The sequence below is a fragment of the Aspergillus pseudotamarii genome (genome assembly GCF_009193445.1).
Source record: "Aspergillus pseudotamarii strain CBS 117625 unplaced genomic scaffold BDV38scaffold_5, whole genome shotgun sequence".
NCBI lineage: Eukaryota > Fungi > Ascomycota > Eurotiomycetes > Eurotiales > Aspergillaceae > Aspergillus > Aspergillus pseudotamarii.
The window spans coordinates 1-19680 of NW_022475019.1; the positions used below are offsets into that span (position 1 = coordinate 1).

General features: G+C 45.1%; 5 protein-coding genes across 5 annotated transcripts; 2 read left to right on the forward strand and 3 right to left on the reverse strand.

Moving 5' to 3' along the window:
- The first annotated feature begins 3382 nt into the window (after positions 1-3382).
- Positions 3383-4152, forward strand: BDV38DRAFT_235614 (uncharacterized protein). The gene has a single exon (XM_032053366.1). It carries the CDS (start codon positions 3518-3520, stop codon positions 3785-3787), a length of 270 nt encoding a protein of 89 aa, XP_031918120.1. The 5' UTR covers positions 3383-3517; the 3' UTR covers positions 3788-4152.
- Positions 4012-7666, reverse strand: rcoA (putative transcriptional repressor TupA/RocA). The gene is made up of 8 exons (XM_032053367.1): positions 7151-7666; positions 6828-6909; positions 6443-6765; positions 5845-6374; positions 5194-5664; positions 4976-5108; positions 4849-4924; positions 4012-4751 (listed from the first exon to the last, which is right to left on the reverse strand). Exons 1-8 carry the CDS (start codon positions 7269-7271, stop codon positions 4727-4729), a joined length of 1761 nt encoding a protein of 586 aa, XP_031918121.1. The 5' UTR covers positions 7272-7666; the 3' UTR covers positions 4012-4726.
- Positions 7667-8761: 1095 nt separating this feature from the next.
- On the forward strand, positions 8762-10762 carry BDV38DRAFT_235623 (sterol desaturase family protein). Its single transcript, XM_032053368.1, has 2 exons — positions 8762-9425; positions 9488-10762. The coding sequence occupies exons 1-2, from the start codon at positions 9157-9159 to the stop codon at positions 10275-10277; spliced, it is 1059 nt and encodes a 352-aa protein (XP_031918122.1). The 5' UTR covers positions 8762-9156; the 3' UTR covers positions 10278-10762.
- Positions 10763-10896: 134 nt separating this feature from the next.
- BDV38DRAFT_235630 (NCBP1 family protein) lies at positions 10897-14607 on the reverse strand. Its single transcript, XM_032053369.1, has 7 exons — positions 14366-14607; positions 14140-14231; positions 13966-14072; positions 13638-13905; positions 12693-13585; positions 12396-12577; positions 10897-12325 (listed from the first exon to the last, which is right to left on the reverse strand). The coding sequence occupies exons 1-7, from the start codon at positions 14424-14426 to the stop codon at positions 11442-11444; spliced, it is 2487 nt and encodes an 828-aa protein (XP_031918123.1). The 5' UTR covers positions 14427-14607; the 3' UTR covers positions 10897-11441.
- A 2166-nt stretch (positions 14608-16773) lies between these two features.
- On the reverse strand, positions 16774-18340 carry BDV38DRAFT_278239 (GSK family serine/threonine-protein kinase; the record flags this gene model as incomplete). Its single annotated transcript, XM_032058670.1, has 7 exons — positions 16774-16907; positions 16960-17164; positions 17220-17413; positions 17467-17815; positions 17888-17971; positions 18039-18211; positions 18295-18340. The coding sequence occupies 7 exons, from the start codon at positions 18338-18340 to the stop codon at positions 16774-16776; spliced, it is 1185 nt and encodes a 394-aa protein (XP_031918124.1).
- Positions 18341-19680: the final 1340 nt, after the last annotated feature.

The window sequence follows — 19680 nt, forward strand, 5'->3', positions numbered from 1 at the left end:
GAAAGAAAGAAAGAAAGAAAGAAAGAAAGAAAGAAAGAAAGAAAGAAAGAAAGAAAGAAAGAAAGAAAGAAAGAAAGAAAGAAAGAAAGAAAGAATGAGTCGACTAGGATATCCTCGTCATCTACGCAGGCACCTGAACTGTTGGAACCCACCCGACCACTAGAAGAAGCAGTTTCAAGGAGGATGGTCAACACTCGCCTCACTAGTGCACCGATCAGCATGACCCGAATGGGCGTAGATCTTTGAGACTGGAAGCATCTCGTTTGTTTTAGGTCTCTGACCTGATCGGAGGGTCACAAAAATAAAAAAAAATAATAATAATAATAATAAGGGAAAGAAAGGGAGGAGAAGAAGCAGAATTGAAAGACCTGGGCACCTACCAAGCAAATTAGGTGCTTCATGATATTCACTGTGTTCGTTGAAAATCAGTAGTTCATCCATTTATTATTTGCTTGGAGCCGGCCGATGCGGCAAAGCATCTTGCAGTACATCTAGTACATACACAGAGGGTACGCCACATGCAGCTTCGGAGTGGATGGGAATTTTAAGACTGGCTGCAGAAATACGCAGGGTGCCCGAGAGCTCCGGGACTGAAGACGCCTAGAGTCGAGAATATTGTGTCCTAGTAATGAGACAAAGTGCCATGGATCATTCGGAATCAGCTCGTATACCCGACGCATGCACATAGCATGAGAGAAATGCATGTATATGGAGTATAGATGGCACTGTCTTGAGGACAACTATTTTGCATTCAACCTCCAATGGGAGGGTTCCCTGAGTATGGCCACAGTAAAAGAAACCCTGCGGGTGACAGAAGTACCGTAAAGTTATGACAAGGGTTCGCCGGCAGAGCTACTGAACGGACCGTCCGCAGCCGATCAATAGTGTGGAAATACGAACTTCATAGTATCTCATTTGCTGGAAGGGCCCCCCTTCCCTTTGGATGGATTCCTTGGCGTCACCCTTTGCGACAGCCGCGGCTGGCGAGGAATGTCTACCACAATGCCTAATACATACTTGGATACGTACCTAAACTCTTACGGAGTAGACGACCTCTGAGCTAGTACGTAGACTCTTACCTTGTCAAGCAAGAACAAACGAGCTCCATGGGTGGATGTTGTCCAGTCTAATTGATTTGCTCCACACAGGTTTCCAAACTTCTTACTACGTAGTCACGCGTCACACATTCGATCCACTGCGAGTCATGGCGGTCTGACTCTAGTCCCATACGATTCGGCACCCCTTGACCGAGCTTCTACGGAGTAAGTATACTGTGTGTGTGTATCCCAGCGTCCGATCATCTATTGCCTTTGACTAATACAGTTGGGAAAGAGCAAAAGAGACTGCTGTCCCCACCCCTCCTCACCACACACGCACGCACGTTGACCGTGGCCGTCTTAGCCGTTGGAGGCCTTCCACTACCTTGGTAGGTTAGTATATTATTGTCCATTTCCTGTAGTACTCTCCATGCATTGTTCTTTAACCCCATGAATTGACACTTTTGGACAAGAAAATCAATCATGATGATAATAGAATATATGACGGAGGGAGAGACAGGCGGAGAGTGAAAGAAGCTAGGTGCAAGGAGAGCTTGTGGCTGCAAAAACTTACGGGTAACGCATTTTGACTGGTAGTAATAAGGAAGATGCTAACCATTTCAATCATTCCCCCGTCGCTGTAGCGGGCCGGGCCTTCTTCACCATGATGATCCATAGATCGATGCGTCATTGCACCTCTTGGTATATCGATAAACTCATTAGGAACATGTGTAAATAGAATACGTACAAGGAGAGATCCAAGATGAACGCGCGGTCTTAAAATTATCATCATACTTAAGCCCGCATAAGGTAAATGTTAAATAGTAGTGGGTATGTCACTCATTGACTTGCCAAAATTGATTGGGCCAGATCTAGAGAGTAATCCTGGTACCCTTTGATTTTTTCACACTTTATTACTGGCCTGAAGCAACACGAGGCGCTAAAGGGGGGGAAGAAACAAAAACAGAAACAAAATCAAAACTAAAGATAAAGATAAAAAAAGAAAAGAAACTAGTGGTGCTCCAAGTACTAATTCCCTCCAAAAAAAGACGAGGGAAATTTTTACAGCGTAGATATTACACGCACAGTTATTTTACCTCTCATAACCGAGCATACATCTAATTGAATATATGTATGGATGTACGGGGTACAGTACAGTACATACAACACACAATAAAACACAAAAAGAAAAAAGGATATTGATTGACTGGATAACGGCATGCGATTTCCACCATCTGTTTAACAAAGATTTACCCAAAGACATGAAAGCAAACAGGGGTGGTGGTTGAAAACAAGATACATCACATATCTATTGGGAGGATATCATTTCGCATCATGTCATAGCGATCTACCAACAGGGGCTTTGAATCCTGAGCCTTGGTTCAGGCACCGCAGGACCCATCATAGAGTTGATCTATTCTGCTTAGTCCTGGAGGCAAAATGGGTAGATGATTATGGCTAGGTGTACAATGGAATGACGAATGATCGCTTGATAGAGCTCTTCAACGACTCACATAGTATTTGTAATTGCATGCTAACTCGACAGGGAAAGGGCATGCATGATGTTTGCTCCGACCCATATTCCGGAGGATATTGCATCTATTCCCCCCGAGCCCTTGCAGTGCGTTCGGAACGCCATATGTAGTTAGCAATGTCATAGCTTTCACATACATCAATTGCACGGGTCGTTCGTGACCTTAGCCTCCTTCCCGCCTGCGCTTCCGATGGAGGAGAGGACAATCCCATTATCTACTAGATTGTTAGGTTTACCAAAGGGGCAGTCTATTATAGATAGCTTCTTTGTTCAACAGACTTCGGAGCGAAAACTGCTGATCACAATTACTCAAGTTGAAGGGTAAATAAAAAGGAAAAAGAGGGGAAAGAAAAGAATGAAAGCGGTAAAACAGACTGCGTTTTTCATTCTTTTCTTCTTGCCGACATTTCAAGCGGATCAGCGCGGCATTGAATTCTCTCCGCCTGTAAGATAAAAATACCTATTTCCCAATAGCCGCCCATAGCCCCGAAAATTCCACTGCTAGACAGAAGCTGACTGGTGTATGCACCACACCTATTTGATTTGATTTGATTTAGTATTTTTTTGATTTTGATTTTTTTATCCATACCCCCCCCCCCCCCCCCCCCCCCCCCCCCCCCCCACCCGGGCCCTTGTGATGGACTCCTCAGCTAGTATTCAACCTAAGCTACGCTGTAGAATGACCAAATCCCTCGTGATCGTCAGGGCTTGCCAGAGGGCTAGTAGGATTGCTAACCTATTTTTAATTCTTATTTACCTGGTCGCTTTATTGAATCATAATCAGGACTAATATCCATGATCTGATCAATGGCGCTATTCAGCATAGGGTAGCTCTTAAAGATTTTTATGCTTTGGTCGTTGATTATGACTTTTCCTTTGAGGCTTTTGGTTGAATCAAGCCTGTTTATCTGACCTATTGACTAGTTCACAATGCCCTAGGTGAACAATGCAATCATCTCATCTCACCTCGATTATGTTGAGCTGCACCACCATGCTTGTTGTAATACGAGCTATGAATACTGCCTATTCTAAACTACCTAAGGGGCTAAATTTGATAGGGCGATCGACGGCTGTACTTGGTATAGCACTGAGGGATACAGTAAAGGAGCCATACCTCACTCAACACGCTAGGTGGGAAAGCAATGCTACCTTGATACATTTTGTTAGGAGTCTTTCAGTTATCTTTATCCTTTCTCTTTGTACTTCGTACTCTTGATGGATTTTCTGTTCCCCTCTCTTTCCTTGCCTTTGCCTCTATGATGTTTTATGGCACACTCCCTCGACTTAGTAAAAGTCAAGGGACGAAAACAGGGATAGGGTTTCATTAGTACCGACTGTGCATGCATACACCAAAATTAGCCAAACATAAGGATACAGAGCTATTACTAGGCACATGTTGATAATCCATCATATCGCTCATGTTGCCTGCCATTGATTTGTATGCTGACACGGTGTCAGCTCTTTTCTTCGCCGAAGGCATAAAAAAAAAGAAAAGAAAAGAAAAGAAAAGAAAAGAAAAGAAAAGAAAAGAAAAAGAGATAGAGAGAGAAGAGAACTGAGATGATGTTTCGTAAGCCAATGTGGCCTCGGCCATCTCAGTAACAACCCCATACGAAATAAGTACAGTATAGGGTCATAAGCTCCTCACTCAATACCCGGAGTCCGCCCTTCGTAACAAAACAGAGTAAATGAAGGTCGACAGGCGCTAAAATAGATAATCTTGTATAATTGTGACGGGGTCCATCCAGCCTGTAGGGTCCAAGGCGATTTGATAGAGGTGTTTACGCTAACTCCGGTTTCTCATTCAAATGGAAGTTCGACGCGCCTTCTACAATAAGTGAGCATCCACGATACGCCCTTGGAAAATCGCATCCAGCTCCTTCAAATTCACTACCGGGCTAGTTCATGACAAGCAAAGCCCAAGATCACATGAAAGAATCCAATCAGCCAAATTACTATCCGTACACACATTGCCCTTTTTTGGTTTTGTTTTCTTTTTTCCTTTTTGTTTCTGACTTGACTTGACCCATATATCACTAATGAGGTAAATGTGGAGGTTGTGAGCGAAAGAAGAAGTGAAAACTAAATTGGCTGGGATAGGTCAAACATAGAAAGTACAAACCCATGTGCGTCGAACCTTCTCCGGAGCATCTCATCACCGTCCAGTGTATGTAGAGTACCTTAGCAAAAGGAAATGAGGTCAGAAACATCCATTCATAAAAGATGGTATCGGGAGGCCTGTCAAGCTACGGCAGCGGGGTGAATAAAGATACATACCTCCAGATTCTTGCACGCATATCACCACTACCGGTAGCGAACAAGTTGTTTGTCGGGCTGGGCGCCACCGAGATAACTACCACCAAGTTAGACGAAGGCATCGCCCGCAAGAGATTTTGATACTGACCAGAATTTTTGTGGCCTTGTAGCATCATCTGCGCATTTCCCGTGATCGGATCCCAGAACTGGACACCCCGATCCTTGGAGCCACTCATAACCCAGTGTCCGTCTGGAGTCAGGCAAACACTGAGCACAAAGTCCTAAGCCGAAAGTGCGGTTAGCATCTATATGATTTGGCTTGAGGTAAACAGCAGGCCGTAGCTGCAGTCGCGGACATTAACAAACCTTGTGGCCCTCGAAAGTCCGAATGCATTTACCACCTTTGACCCCAGTCCCAGGGAATGCACCACGGGGAACATTGAGCTCCCAGAGTTTGATGGTCTTATCAAGACTGCCACTGACTAGATCCCGGCCGTTTGGCGCGAAAGCAACCGAGTAAACACTGTCTTTATGCCCATCAGGGCTTTCCAGCCGTTCAACTAAATAGCCGGTGGTAGTGTCCCAGACGCGAACGCTCTTGTCCAGGGAGCCAGCTGCGACGTAGTGACCATCGGGTGACATAGCAACGGTGGTGACACCATCTTCAATGCTGAGGGTGTAGACAAGCTTGCCATCCAGGATATCCCATAGGCGCACAGTCTTGTCTCCGCTGCCGGAAGCAATATAGCGACCGTTTCCAGCAAAGTCAAGAGAGTAAATATCTTGCTCATGACCAGTGAAGATATGCTTGATAGTCCGAGCAGCAATGTCCCAAACCTTGAGCCCACACAATCAGCCTCCTGACCAAAAAAATCAAACAAAGGGAAACGGGAGGGCGGGTGTAAAGATGATGTTCAGAGAATACATGATAGACAACAGCTGTTGCCATTACTCGCAAGGATTAAAGGTGAATATTGCGAGTCTTGAGGGTGACAGAAGAGCTGTACTCGGACTTACCCGAATTTGCTTATCCTCGGCGCCGGTTGCGAGGAACTTGCCATCTGGACTGAAGCAAACACTGCGGATGTAAAGATCGCCATTTTTGTCCACATTCTCGTCCTGAAGGGTAGCCACATTCTGGCCAGTGGTGACATCAAAAATTTGAGCGGAACGATTGCAACCTGTTGCAAGATACTTGCCGTCCCGGCTGAAACGTACGCAGCAAACCACGCTATCATGAACGAGGTGATGTACCAGCTCGACATCCAACACACGCTGCACCTCTGGGTTGAATACAGCGTACCAATCAGCACCCTCGCGCTTTTGCGAGGCAGGTAAATCATCTGGATTCCAGTTGGCCAACATGTTACCTGGGCGGTCACGGACAAGGGCTTGGCTAGGTGGGGTAGGCCGGGCCAACTGAGGCGACACACGAGGATCAGGGTAGGCCAGTTGGTGGGCTTGCTGGGGAGTTGCTGGTCCAGGGGGGGCACGGGGTCTCTTTCCAGGTCCAGGAGAGGCGGTGGGCGGAGGCGGAGGTGCGTAGCCTGTACAAAAGATCCGCGAGTACGGGTCAGACATCAAAGAACCCACTATGAACTCAGTCACAACATACCGTTCACAGCAGCACCAGGCTGATATCCCCCAAAAGAGCTCTGCGGTGGCTGCGGCGCTCCTTGCTGAGCCGCGGGAGCAGGCTGTTGAAGGGTATGCTGGGGAGGCTGCTGATCCTGGGGAGGGGGAGGGGCAAGACCGGGACCACTACCTCCTTGGTTGGCCATGATCCCACCGAATAGATTACTGGGGCCATGGCCCAATGCGGGTGGGGGTGCTTGAGTAGGGCCAGCGTGCTGTGCTGGGCCAGCAATATGGGACGAGACAGGTTGAACACCGCGCGACTCGAGCTCATGACGGAGTACTCGAATTTCCGCTTCATAGCTGCAAAGAATTAGCTTCCGAAAAGGCCATTGTCTTTGGAAGGTAGTCTCTTAGACACGTACTCTTGCTTCATCTTGATTTGTGCTTGTTCCAACTGGTAGACCTTCTGTCGAATCATTTCCATTTCTTGGAGCTGACCGGTTACTGAAAGAATTGTTAGCAATCTATTTTATCTAATATTGAATTCCCTCATCTCTGAGTAAGATAAACGGAGAGAACTCTTAGTAATTCTCAGCGAACTATCACGCTTCATGCGACAGATGTATCGGAGGAGCCAATCATGTAAGAACTTGTAGGGAAGTATGCCTGACAGTACTGGTAATGAGGGTTGAAACGTGGCAGATCCAAATAAGGAAAGAAGAAGACAATTCAAATGCACACATACATTGATGTTCAAACTCGCCGGTGCTCCTTGATTGATTCTCAAATTCCTGGCGCAGTTGATCAAGCAACTCCGTCAAACGGGAGTTGGGAGCGGGAACCATCCCGCGATGCGTGTTATACATTGCGCGTTACGCTTAGTCTGTGTGCTCAGTAGATATTGACAAAGATCAAAGGTATATTTGAAGATAACTCAGGGCGATCAGGCGGGACCAATAAAAGGATTATTCGCGCGATGTGAGGAACGAACGGTTAGTTCGGTTTGACAAATGGGCCGACCAGAAACGACTAAAGGCTGCTGGTAGAAAGTCAATGCAGCCGCATCACAGCGCGCCCCTGGGGACCAACCGCTGTGGCAATATCGAATTAATAAGGGCGGGTGTTGTGTATGTAGCGGTAGAGACGTGGAGGGAGCTGTAAGGGGAGGATATGCAGTTGAGGTTTGGAGATGACAGTTCAAGCACGGAGATCAAGGCTGGAAATGGATGGGGGCAGGAAGGCGGCTGAAGGTTTGGCGCGAGAAGCGAGGCGATAGGCGAAGAAGCGACGGACGGGACTGGCCCCTTTTTAGCCTGGCGGGGCTTCCCGAAAGACCGTTTGCAGAGAAGGGACAGTATTAAGAGGTCCATAAGTGGATTTATGCCCATGGTAGTGACATGCGTACTCCTACTAATACCATAGCCCATCTCACAGATGGTTTCCCATAATATTTGATTTACATGATATACCTATATTCCCATAGTTTGTTACTTTCTGTAACCCTTACCGTTGTGACGATCATGATGTACCTTTTATGTTTTCTGGACGCAACTTGGCTCTCAATGATATTGCCTTAACCTTTTTGTTTATTTCTTCTACTTCCTTTATTATTGTTATTATTATTCTCATTATTTACTTTTTTTGAGGGAAAAAAAAAAAAAGGAAGAAAGAGAGAAAAGCAAAGGGTGGAGATATTATATAGTAACTTTTAGCACGACAAATGTGACATTTCTCTATTGATGAAACGCCTCAGTAGGTTGGATGCAACGTCTACTATGGTAAGAGGATGAAAAGAAGCTGTAATGTTCGGTTCTCAGTACCGAAGTTGTCCTAAGCTATTTCAGGGAAGATAGTTATGTGCTACTTGTAGAGAGGAAGTAAACCTAGACATCTATTCCTATAGCTATTTCCCTCTAACGAACCGAATTAATATTGGTAGGAATTGTGAACGGTATGCCCCCAACACTACACTCTTGGGGAATTCGTGTTTCTGTTTATATATTTACAGGTGTTGATGCAAATGTACGCGAAGCTGAGATCTACTAGTCGAATAGCCGGGCAGCTGGCAAATGCAGACGAGTATGATAAGAGTACATACTTAGTTACTTTCAACCGACAGTTTATATTTGTTGGATAATACTAGTGACTGCTTATTTCAGATTCATTTGATCCCGTCCTTCGATGTTCATGTTCCCCCCCTCTTCTTTTTTTTCTAGCTCACCATTATTAGATGAATATCTGCCTGTTATTCTGGCTGCGTGACCGTTTTTCTTTACTTTACTTTACTTTTCTTTTCTTTTCCTTTCTTTCTTTCTTTCTTTCTTTCTTTTTTCTTTTTTCTTTTTTCTTTTTTTTTTTTGGCCCTTCCCACTTAGCAGATAACTACTTCCTCACCACCACTTTCCGGACCGCGAAAAGAAGCCCGAGTTCGAAAGGTACAAAAAAAGAAAACGGGGAACGGCTGTAAGTGTTCCGCCTGGTGTGATGCCGAGCTTGATCCTTATAGGCTACTTTCCTTTTATTCATTTCCATCCATGCTTCACATCAATTTCCTCTTCTCTCCACTTTACTTAATTTCCAACCTATCCCTAAAATCCACCCTTCTGATTTACCCGACTTGACTCTCCTCTCTTCCGCTTTCTCATTCCCTTTCCAACTCTTTACAACAATTGGGACGCATTGCCAGTTAGTAATCGTTTTCTTTCGTCGGACCCGGATTATACCACCTTTCAGATTGGTTCTCAAGGGATCATGGATATCGCTCTTGAAATCTGGGACACCTTCATTGGTGACCGCTTATATGCCGCTCTTCTTCCCGTCTCCATTTCGTCCTCAGTCTCGTTTCCTGGCTTCAATCATGCGGTCAATAGCACCCTGTCCTTTTTCGGCGCATCCCAGCCCTTCATCTATGAACCGGCCACACACCTGATCTATTTGGAACCCTCGAAGTACGCGTACATGAGTGCTTGGCCCAGGAACAACATCTATCGCCAATTCCTAAGTTTCTTCTTGATTGTCTGGTATGCAAAGAACCCCTTTCGCTAAGGCTGAATCCGGTGTCTAATGGTCATTTATGGAAAAGGATATTCGGCCTTATCACCTATTTCATATCTGCAACACTGTCTTATATTTTTATCTGGGACAAGACTACCGTTAAACACCCGAAGTTCCTCAAAAACCAAATTCCCATGGAGATTGCACAGACCATGGGATCTATGCCCATCATGTCTCTTCTGACTGCCCCCTTTTTGGTCGCCGAGGTCCGGGGTTATGCGAAGTTGTATGATGGTTTCTCCGACGAACCTTTTCCGTATTACAGCATCATACAGTTCCCGTTGTTCATTGCATTCACCGATTTCTGCATTTACTGGATCCACCGCGGCTTACACCATCCATTGATCTATAAGTCTCTACATAAGCCACACCACAAGTGGATTATGCCCAGCCCCTTCGCCTCACATGCCTTCCATCCGCTGGATGGATGGTCTCAGAGTGTCCCATACCACGTATTTCCCTTCATCTTCCCACTCCAGAAGGTCGCCTACGTTTTTCTCTTCGGTTTTATCAACCTCTGGACCGTATTGATCCATGACGGTGAATATGTTGCCAACAGCCCGGTCATCAATGGGGCTGCCTGTCATACAATGCACCACCTTTACTTCAACTATAATTATGGGCAATTTACCACCCTATGGGATCGATTGGGAGGAAGTTACCGAAAACCAAACGAGGAACTTTTCCGTCGTGAGACAAAGATGGATAAGGAGGAATGGAAGAAACAGACCAAAGAGATGGAATCTATCCTCAAGGACGTCGAGGGAGACGATGATCGCAATTACTTAGTGGAAGATGAGTCCAAGAAGGACCTGTGATTAACGCTATAGGGCCTGTCATGTCACTTCCTGTCTCCCTTTTATTCAACTCTTCTTGGAACTACTGTTGACTGGCTTAGACGGCTGTTGCGAATAATATAGGTCGTCAAACCGCTCACTGGGAGCGGACAAGTTCTTTCTGTGCCCCGCTAGATTCAGAGAGCCACAACCGTCTTCTGGATGGCGCTAACAATACCCTCACTTGGCTCTTTTGCTTCTGACAGTGAGTGTTACGATATTTATGTTTTCCTAATTTGTCCTGTGGGCACGTGTATGCCATCAGGTCTCTTCCCTAGCCACATTGTTTAATACTGTTTCTAGTATATTAATTATTGCATACCTATTTTTGTATTTATAATCAGTCACTGACACATCGTGATATGGACCATTGTCAATGGTGAAAATCACTCCAAACCCCCCATGTTTATGGTTTCGTTGTACATATATTTCAATCATAATTAAAAGCAGGAATGAAAGCCATTATAGAGCAGTCTTAGCCGGTTCCCATTATCACGATTTAAACCTATGCCCAATATTTAGATGTACGTTTTACAACCTGTTGAAGACACTTGCATTGCCCAAGTGCCCAAGTACTACGAGGCCAGCTTGCTGAATTGATCCAAATTTTAATTGCACTACCTTGATTTTTTTACCAGAATACTAAGTGTACGGTCATATATAGCGTCAATAGGTATACACCTATGAGATTGAATAGTGATTTATTATTATATGTTTTGGTCAAGATTAAAGTATACATATTAAGAATGGAACCCAGTTATACTCACAGTTTGTTTTTATATGCTGCACTTTCAACATCTAGTGTTAACAATGCCCAACCCATGCAGTGGGTTTATTGAGATATGGTAGTGACTTTTGCCAAATTAAAGATCTTTCGAGATTCCTAATGCCAGCTGGTGAGTAATCGAACCAGTCCTGAACTACAGTCTAAGATGGCCTTTTCTTCTTCTCCTTTTCTTTTCATCCATTATTTGAAAAAAGAATGGAAGGAGAGAAAAACGAAATGAAAAAAGAATAAAACAAGGAAAGCATATATAATAAACAAGTATGCAGCTACCCTTCGTTTAGGAGAATGTCCAAGACAAGAAAGAATGCCGACAGAAGAGGCTAAATATGCGAAGCCTCCCAATGACCCCCAGATAAAATTCATGAGACATCCACCGCCCCATCTGCATCCGCGACGTCTAGATCTCCATCTGCTGGACCATCCATAGCCGTGGTTTCTTCCTGGGGCGGAGGTGCCATTGTTCCGATAGGAGTTGCAGTGGCCATGGCTTCAGAAATGAATGATTCCTCAACGCCGGCCTTTCGCCTGAACGCTCTCAGCCACCGGCATCCCCATTGTCTGATGATATCGTCCTCTGGTAGCTCACCACTTCCATCACCCCTTTCCATCAATTCATCGTTGTTGCCTTCGGCGACTGACACAATTGAATCTTCAATTACCTTGAAGAGCGCCTGCATATCTGTCTTCTCACGGTTTAAGGTTTCATCTAGAACACTCAGCTGTGGCTCATACAGACCCGGCTGCGTCCGTGCAGCAACGATTTGGCGCAGACGGTTGGTGACCTTTCCCACAGTGGCTGATACCATCTCAAAAACATGTGTTCTCGCCAAAATCGTCCCGGCTTCGAGCTTGTCTACCAGTGCCCATTCAATGACGGATAGCGGTGTCAGGATAGTGTAATTTAGTAACTTGTCAATGATATTGATGCCGATTCCTGGCTGATCGGTCCAATATTCCATGACAGAGGTTATAATCTGGCGACGTGCACGAGTGGACTTGGGGCCAATGGCTAAAAGTCGTTCCTTGTTTCGCTCAATGCAAGATAGTACGTGAGAAAGTGATTTTGACCCAACGAAGCAAATCGCTGTGACGAACACGTCTGTTGAAGGTAGCATAGGGTCCTCAACCCCCATCGCCCTAGCTTGCTCTTCAATAGCATTGATTATTGGCAGAATATCATCATCAGTTGCTTTCTTACGGATGAGCTGCATAATTTCTGTGCCTTCGTTGGCATAGGGTGTGGCTATCGAGGGCGATGATAAGTCAACAAGTTCTTAAGAGGTCCACGACAGGATTGGAGCGCATGAACTTACTGTCTAATGAGTATTTGAAGTCGGGAGTATCTTTCTCCTTGCCTTCTGTAATCAAGTCTTGATAAGGGTCTGGAAGTGTTCCTCTAATACGCTGGGCAAAGCTTAACCTGATCTCTTTGTCCAGCGCGCCGATTATAAAGGCCATCCTTGGGTGAACTGAGGAAAGTTCAAGGTCATCGATCCTTTTCCAACGGTTAGCTCCTCATTCTGTCAATTATTATTATTGTAATGATGATTTTTCCTTTCTTTTCTTTTTGACTTAAAGACAAGGATCTGTATCGTTACGGTGGGACTGACCATTCACTCCATTTCCATGTGAACCCGAAATTGCTTAGATGATGAGCAAACCAATCCAAGAACCGATGGCTTAAATCCAGATCAATCGTTTCCAAGCTGCGATAGAGAAAACGAATCGCACGCCCCAAGCTCGGAGCGATAGCAGCCGGTGCAATCTTACAGCACTCTGTGAGAACTGAGTGGTAGTACACAAGCTTGTGCTGCGGGGAAGGAAGTTGGAATAACTGGGAGAAAACTGCATCCACGGCCACGTCTTCGGGCTTCCACGTCGGGCGGTCCCCAGAGATATCGCGTAATCTGTCAAAGGGCGTTGCACGCTTCACGAAAATATGCGGTGCAAAGTAACAGTCAATGTCAATGAGATACTTGGCAGTGGCAATACGGTTGAAGTCAAGGATGTTGATCGTGTCAACAAGAGCGTCCCGCAGCAGAGATGACGCAATATCTGACGTTGGAGGGACAGTTTCCACCTCTTCGTTGGAATACACGGACATATAAACTTCAGGGAAAATCGCTCTGGATCCATTTCGTACAGGGTCGGGCACAGTTATTTGAGGGAATGCATGCTTTGCGCCGGAATCCAAGGGTTTCTGCTCTTCTTCATTGTCGCGTCCACCTTTCCACGGTCGAGGAAGACATGAGAGTTCCCAATTCCGGCTGGCTTCCTGCTGGAGTTGACTTTGAAGAAGGCTAATAACGCTTTGTGCTGCAGATGGAGTGTCATATTCTGGGCTAAACGGATTAACCAAATCCACCAACGCATGCGGGGTCGATGCAATGATGTCGGTCTTTTCAAGAAGGGCATTTGCCCGAGCCTCAAAACCTGTTATGGGAGAAGCCATTATATACGGAATGGTGAAGAGAATTATCTTCACGAGTTCCAGTCCTAGCAACTATACATGACTTATTAGTGGATGTGCACATATGGATAGCGTAACTGCTCACATCTTCAGAAGAGGCTGTCTGCAGAACAACGGCCCGCTCAAAAAGCTCTTCCAGGATTGGAAAGATGCCGTCTCCTTCATATAATATCTGTAGGCATCCAAGAAACCGGAGAAGAAGCTTTACTTCACGCCACGCCCCGTTGTTGATGTAGTGCTGCAAGTATTCGCTCGCTTTTGTAAGGACATGGGACACAAGCTCCGATCTGTAGACATTGGCAGACAAGACCGTCGCTGCGATAAAGGGGATTTTCAGGGGCTGCTCGAGGACACTGTCACGCGTCGCATTGTGTTAGCGTTCGGACGAGAAACTAGGGCCAGCCTAAGCGTACAGGTCAACTGAAATATCAACAAAGGTCTGTCTCAGCTCCTCATCCTCATAATTCTCGGCGACGCTTTTTGCAATATTCACAACATCGTCTTCGGCTCTTCTGGCGGCCTAACGAGAAAGTGTAAGTTATGACATTAATAACCAAAAACTAAACGCCGAAGCAGAGTGATCGTACAGATTCAGCAATGGTTAATAGCTGTCTTCGGACCTTCGCAACCAAAGGTTCTTCATATCTGCGCCTCTGGCGTCGATCATAGTCATCGTCTTCTGTATCCGCAGTAATTGTTAGTGGAAAGAGCTATTAAAAACATGACGATACGAGAGATCAAGAGAAACAGTATTGTGGTAGATGCCATAGCTTGTTTTTGTTTTAAGCAATGAGAAAAAAACTCCATACTAACCTCTATAGCGCCTTTTGCGACCACCCTTAGGCCCGTGATGACGGCGTTCGTAGTCAACCATAGCTATCTATTACTGGGCACGTAGGTCTTTTCTGCCTTTGCCGATTGGGACGAGCTAGATATTGAGGGAGACACTGTCAAAGCTGTATGCTGTAGGTGGGACACATAAAGGTGCGTCGACAGACACTTTCACCGTCGGTAAAGTCTATCAGAGCAAAGATCACGCGTGCGCATGGTTCTAGAAGCAAAACATCGCCGGCACCCTGAGCTCAACAAGGCTCGGGATAAGGGATGCTCCGTGCCGCTGATTATATAATATGATGATATAGTTAGTTAGTTAACTAACTTAACTAACTAGTTAACGTAACTGGTAAACAAGCTGCGCATGCAAGCCAGCTACGCAGCTCTGTTTTCCATACAAATTAACCTATTTTCAATACTCGAATATCTCAACAACCAGAGATAGTATGGATATAATACTTAATATGTAATATCTAATATACTAGATAAATCTAAAAATAATTTTTAAAAATTTTCTCTTATATATTTATACTATAAATAAAAAATACTAAAAATACTGCTATATTATAGAATAATAAGATTATTATTACTTATATAAGCCTCTTTCTTTAATTATATAAAGATTGAATACAGTTATATACAATATTTCATTCTTATAATATTACAGTGCCTTATTGTTGAGATATTTAAGTATAAAAATAAGTTGATTTGTATAGAAAACAGAGCTGGCTTGTATGCGCAGCTCGTTTACCAGTTACATTAACTAGTTGACTAACTTAACTATTAGTTAACGAACTATTCCATAATTACCGTTACACGCTAACATATATCACGATGTACCATTAACGAATTACCTCTCAAAAACAGAATGAGAGACCAGCTGGCCATTTGTTTTACACGTATATCCTGTTGTCCCATTTTGAGATGTCTTAAGATCAGATCTAGTTCGAACCCCATCTCTAAACTAGCTAAACAGCTATGATATCTATCACAAACATGGAGTGCCGCATTTCACCTTCTGCCTTTGCCACGGAGCTGTATGGAAGAGCGATATAACGATCAACTCGGATTCTTCGCCCATTCACCTAGAGTACAGCTACCGGGAGCCGTTTGAGGCCCACTGGCACTTATATAGTCGTCGATGAGCATGACCCATAGACCTCCTACATTCATAGACCATCCCGACTATCGGGTGAGATATATACCAGAAAACCCTGGAAATAAGCTTGCAATTACAGCGTAAGACAATGAATGACGGAAATTGGAGGGGCCAAACCATGCAATTACAAGACTGTGGTTATACACACTAACGAATGTGACGTTCCAGGTGTACGTAGAACTCTAATAGAAGGAAGAGAAGAGAGAAGTGGCGAGGAGAGAAATGGTGAGGGGGAAGAGAAGGGCTAAGAAATCAAAAAAAGAAAGAAAATAGTATATCAGTCGTCTGCTTCGGAACTAACTATGCACCAACTTCATCGTCGAGGAATATTATCATTCGATCCAAACATATGAAGCCGGAGTTGTGAAATGCGAACAATGAGTAATTCAAGGGAGATAAAAAGAAAGGCAAATGGGACGAGTATGAGGGTAGAAGACAAACAGTAAAGAATATTTAAGGCGCAAAAAGAAAGGCGAAAGAGAGAAGAAAAATGAAGCGAAGGCACAAATATGAGGGCATTTCTAACGCTGCAAGTCGAGGGAATTAAACCTCCAATACCTATATTCAAAGCATGCTCACTAGCACATGATTGATGTGCATCCAAGCATAAAAATCCTCAACGATATCTGACGTATTTGTAGGATATCCATCTCTCCGCCCTTCTCCATAGGACTTGTGACATTTATAACCCCATTGACTCGAGAGATGAAGCTATGCAGAAATGAATCCCGGAAGGCAGACTCACGCGGTAAGGGTATCACTTTTTTTTTCCAAGGGCTGTCTCTGACACCTCAATAACTCCAGGCTATGACAATACATCACCTTTGCATGGAACGGCCATGCTCCAATACCCGCCTTTTTTTTTTCTCTTTTTCTTTCTTCCCCCTTAAAAGAAGAAGAAAAAAAAAACCCCCAAGCTGTGACAGAGGGTGGCACTCTCCCTTTCGACATTTTCTCCTTGTTTCTGTCCGCAAAATTTTTTTGTCTTTTTCTTTTCCTGTTTACCATTGTAATTGTCTGAAAGTCATCCCCTCCCCGCCGCAGAGAAACCAGCTCCCAGATGTCTCGCCAATGGAATAGGGTCTGCAACTGAAATGACCTCTCCCAGTTTAGAACCGCCTGGTGCATCAAAGTGAACTCGTACGGCATAGCATCAGGTTCTCGCGCACACGTGCATGTGACCGTACTATGAACAACCGTGTACTTCGTAAGCATCGCACTCCTTGGCTCAATCAAGGCGTGCCATCATTTCGTCTTTCGTTAGGGGTGTAAAGTTATCGATATCTATCCCGCGGGCTTCGAGGGCAGGGCGTGCATGAGGAGGAATAAGCCGACTGTTCATGGCCGGTGCGATAGAAAGTTCTGCTAAGTGGTTAGCCATGTTGCTAGTAAGAATGGGAAAGAGAGAACAGACCATGTTGAGAGAAATCAAACAGATTAGGGAGCTCTCGTGATGGCACATTCTGGTGACGGGAATCAGGCAGCCGAGTGCTAGGATCCCTGAGTTCATCAAAGAATGGGTGAACCATCGCTTCAATGGCTGACAGTCGCTGCGTTGGTGTATATTCCAGCAAGGCGGAGATCAAATCAATTGCCTCATGAGGAGCTCTCCGGAAAACCTGCCAGAATTGTGTTAGAACTTCGCTTGAGAACCCAAGGTAAAGGCAGATATACTTTGTTGAAAGGGTGTGGCTTGATCTGCGGGAATTTGTGCTCCATGTAGTTGGGGTTCATAGTGCGAATCTGCTCCCGAGTGGGAGTACCAAGGACTTTAATGATCTCCACCAGTTGATCAATCCCAGATTCACCTGGAAAAAGTGGTTGCCCCAGCATTAACTCGGCCATTACACAACCAGTAGACCACACATCTGGAATCGTTAGTAATTTCACCAATGTCAAACGGCTGGCACTGGGCGATTACCAATCTTCGTAGTGTAATTTGTTGCGCCAAAAATTAATTCGGGTGCACGATAATAGCGGGAGCAGATATACGAAACATTGGGCTCGTTCTCAACTAAGATCTTGGCAGAGCCAAAATCACATAGCTTCAAGATACCAGTGCTTGGGTCAAGCAAGAGGTTTTGAGGTTTGATATCACGATGGCAGATGCCCTGTGAATGAATGTATGCCAGAGAACGAAACAATTGATATATGTAAAGCTTGACCTCCAACATGGGCATCGTAGTCTTCAACTTGTTGAAATATCGAGATGCTCGATAAACTGTTTCTGGTACGTATTCCAGAACGAGGTTCAAATACACTTCGTCCTTCTGCAGAGGATTGATAGCATGGTTAGCAAAGCACAAGGGCAACTATTCTGCATAAAGAGGGGAGGCACATACCCTTTCACCATTGGAGTAATAGAAAGCTTTCAACTCTACAATGTTGGGATGGCGGACAATCCGCATTATTTGTAACTCACGGTTCTAAGTGAACCAATATCAGTGATGCTCCATTGACAAGAAGATCAACTTTCGGCGAGCGACCACGTACCTTGAAGCGTTTGTCTTGTAGGACACGTTTAATAGCAGCGTCCTCGCCGCTGGGCATCATCTTTGTCTGGAAGACCACCCCAAACGATCCATTGCCAACGATCTTACACTGCGAGTACGAAATTTCCTTGGTCTCCCCTGTTAGTCCATCCTGGACCTTCTCACGGACGACTTCTACATAGCGAGTTTAAGAGATGAAGTCAGTAGACGGCTTTCATATCCATGTACCAGCAATTGGGAGGATGGTGAGCACTTACCACCCATGCGCAAACTCGAGAATACCCCAGGCCGGTTCTGTGACATCACGGGCGTTTTGTGGGGTTAGCACAAAGCGGCAAGTTGGACAGCGTAATAGAGGATACAGAGGGCTGCAGTTTAACAGCGGATGGTGGCAATAGACGCAAATGTAAGGTGTTTGAGCCGTTTTGAGCAGACTGTAATCGGTGGAGCACTGGCTAGGAGGGGTGCTCTGGATGGGCGGATATCCGAACGGTGGGTGTTGAGTGGAGGTGTCCGTGAGATGGAAGGTTGAGAAACAGACGGGCGAATAGCAAGAGGGAAGGCTCAAGCCAGTAGGCGGATCGAGTGCCAAGAGTGCGCACCAGAGCAGGGAAAGCCCCCCAGAAGTTCGCAGAATAATAACCCTCGTGGTAGTCGACCAAGAGAAAGAAGGGGTATGAAAATAATATTGCAGCTATGCAAGAGGGTTAAAAAAAGGGTAAGTGGAGTGAAATGGGGGGAAAGGAAAGGGAAGAAAAAAAAAAGTTGAAGTGTTTAGTCTCACCACTGAGGTAGGCGAATGGTGGCAGTAGTAGTAGGGAGGATAAGGAAGCAGTAGGTAGAGGGATGGGTCGGAGAGGGTGGAAGAGAGGAGGGCGAGCAGGTGACGTTGATGGAGCGACAAAGCCCGAACACGCGAGGGCTGCAGGAACGCGGGAATAAAGCACCGGGAGAGGAGAGGAAAAAGGTAAGGAACTCACGAGCCAACCCCGATCGAACAAATGAATCCAATGATGGGGAAATTTCCACCCAAGAAAAAAAAGGGAAAAAAAAAAAAAGAAAAGAAATTGAGGGGATGAGGATCCAGCGCTGTACAGCAGCCTGCGAAACTAAACAAATCAGTGGAAGTGAGTAAATTATTGACTTCTTGAGAGGTACCAAAAGGTAATGACCAAGTGAACTTGAAAAGCGAAAAAATTGTAAACGGCACCCGTCTTAATATTTGGCTGTACTATGTATTATACGTACGTGATAGTGGTAAGGTCCGGAAAACCAATGTTTTGGGTTTTAGTGAGGGGCGGAAGTTAGTAGATAGTTTTTAGGTAGTCTACCTTGCTAGGACAGGCTGGGCAATGAGCATGGAGCTGTGGCAGTGTGTGGAGAGAGGCAAGAAGATTGTGGATGTTGGCTGGGATTATTGGTATAGTCAATTCAAAGGATTTCTCTTTATGGCTCCCGGCATAAGAACAGCACCTTGTACACAGTAGTGTTGGTTCTTGAGATGATTATAAAACCTATCTAATGCATCAGTTGCATGTTATTTGAGAGGAGAAAATACCCTCTCTCTTTACCTGCATACTCCGTGTTCATTAGTACAGAGGGTATCCAAACCAAAAAATAAAAGGAGGGGAGGGGCCTAAGTA

What these genes read in the sequence shown, in the direction of transcription:
- BDV38DRAFT_235630 (XM_032053369.1), bottom strand. Translation starts at nt 14,426, where the DNA reads ATGGTTGACTACGAACGCCGTCATCACGGGCCTAAGGGTGGTCGCAAA. An exon ending in TATTAACCATTGCTGAATCT is followed by an intron (nt 14,073 to 14,139) that starts GTACGATCACTC and finishes CTTTCTCGTTAG; the next exon opens with GCCGCCAGAAGAGCCGAAGA. An exon ending in AGACAGCCTCTTCTGAAGAT is followed by an intron (nt 13,586 to 13,637) that starts GTGAGCAGTTAC and finishes AGTCATGTATAG; the next exon opens with TTGCTAGGACTGGAACTCGT.
- rcoA (XM_032053367.1), bottom strand. Translation starts at nt 7,271, where the DNA reads ATGTATAACACGCATCGCGGGATGGTTCCCGCTCCCAACTCCCGTTTG. An exon ending in GCCTGGTGCTGCTGTGAACG is followed by an intron (nt 6,375 to 6,442) that starts GTATGTTGTGAC and finishes TCTTTTGTACAG; the next exon opens with GCTACGCACCTCCGCCTCCG. An exon ending in GGACTTTCGAGGGCCACAAG is followed by an intron (nt 5,109 to 5,193) that starts GTTTGTTAATGT and finishes CTTTCGGCTTAG; the next exon opens with GACTTTGTGCTCAGTGTTTG.
- BDV38DRAFT_235623 (XM_032053368.1), top strand. Translation starts at nt 9,157, where the DNA reads ATGGATATCGCTCTTGAAATCTGGGACACCTTCATTGGTGACCGCTTA. An exon ending in AGTTTCTTCTTGATTGTCTG is followed by an intron (nt 9,426 to 9,487) that starts GTATGCAAAGAA and finishes TTTATGGAAAAG; the next exon opens with GATATTCGGCCTTATCACCT.
- BDV38DRAFT_235614 (XM_032053366.1), top strand. Translation starts at nt 3,518, where the DNA reads ATGCAATCATCTCATCTCACCTCGATTATGTTGAGCTGCACCACCATG.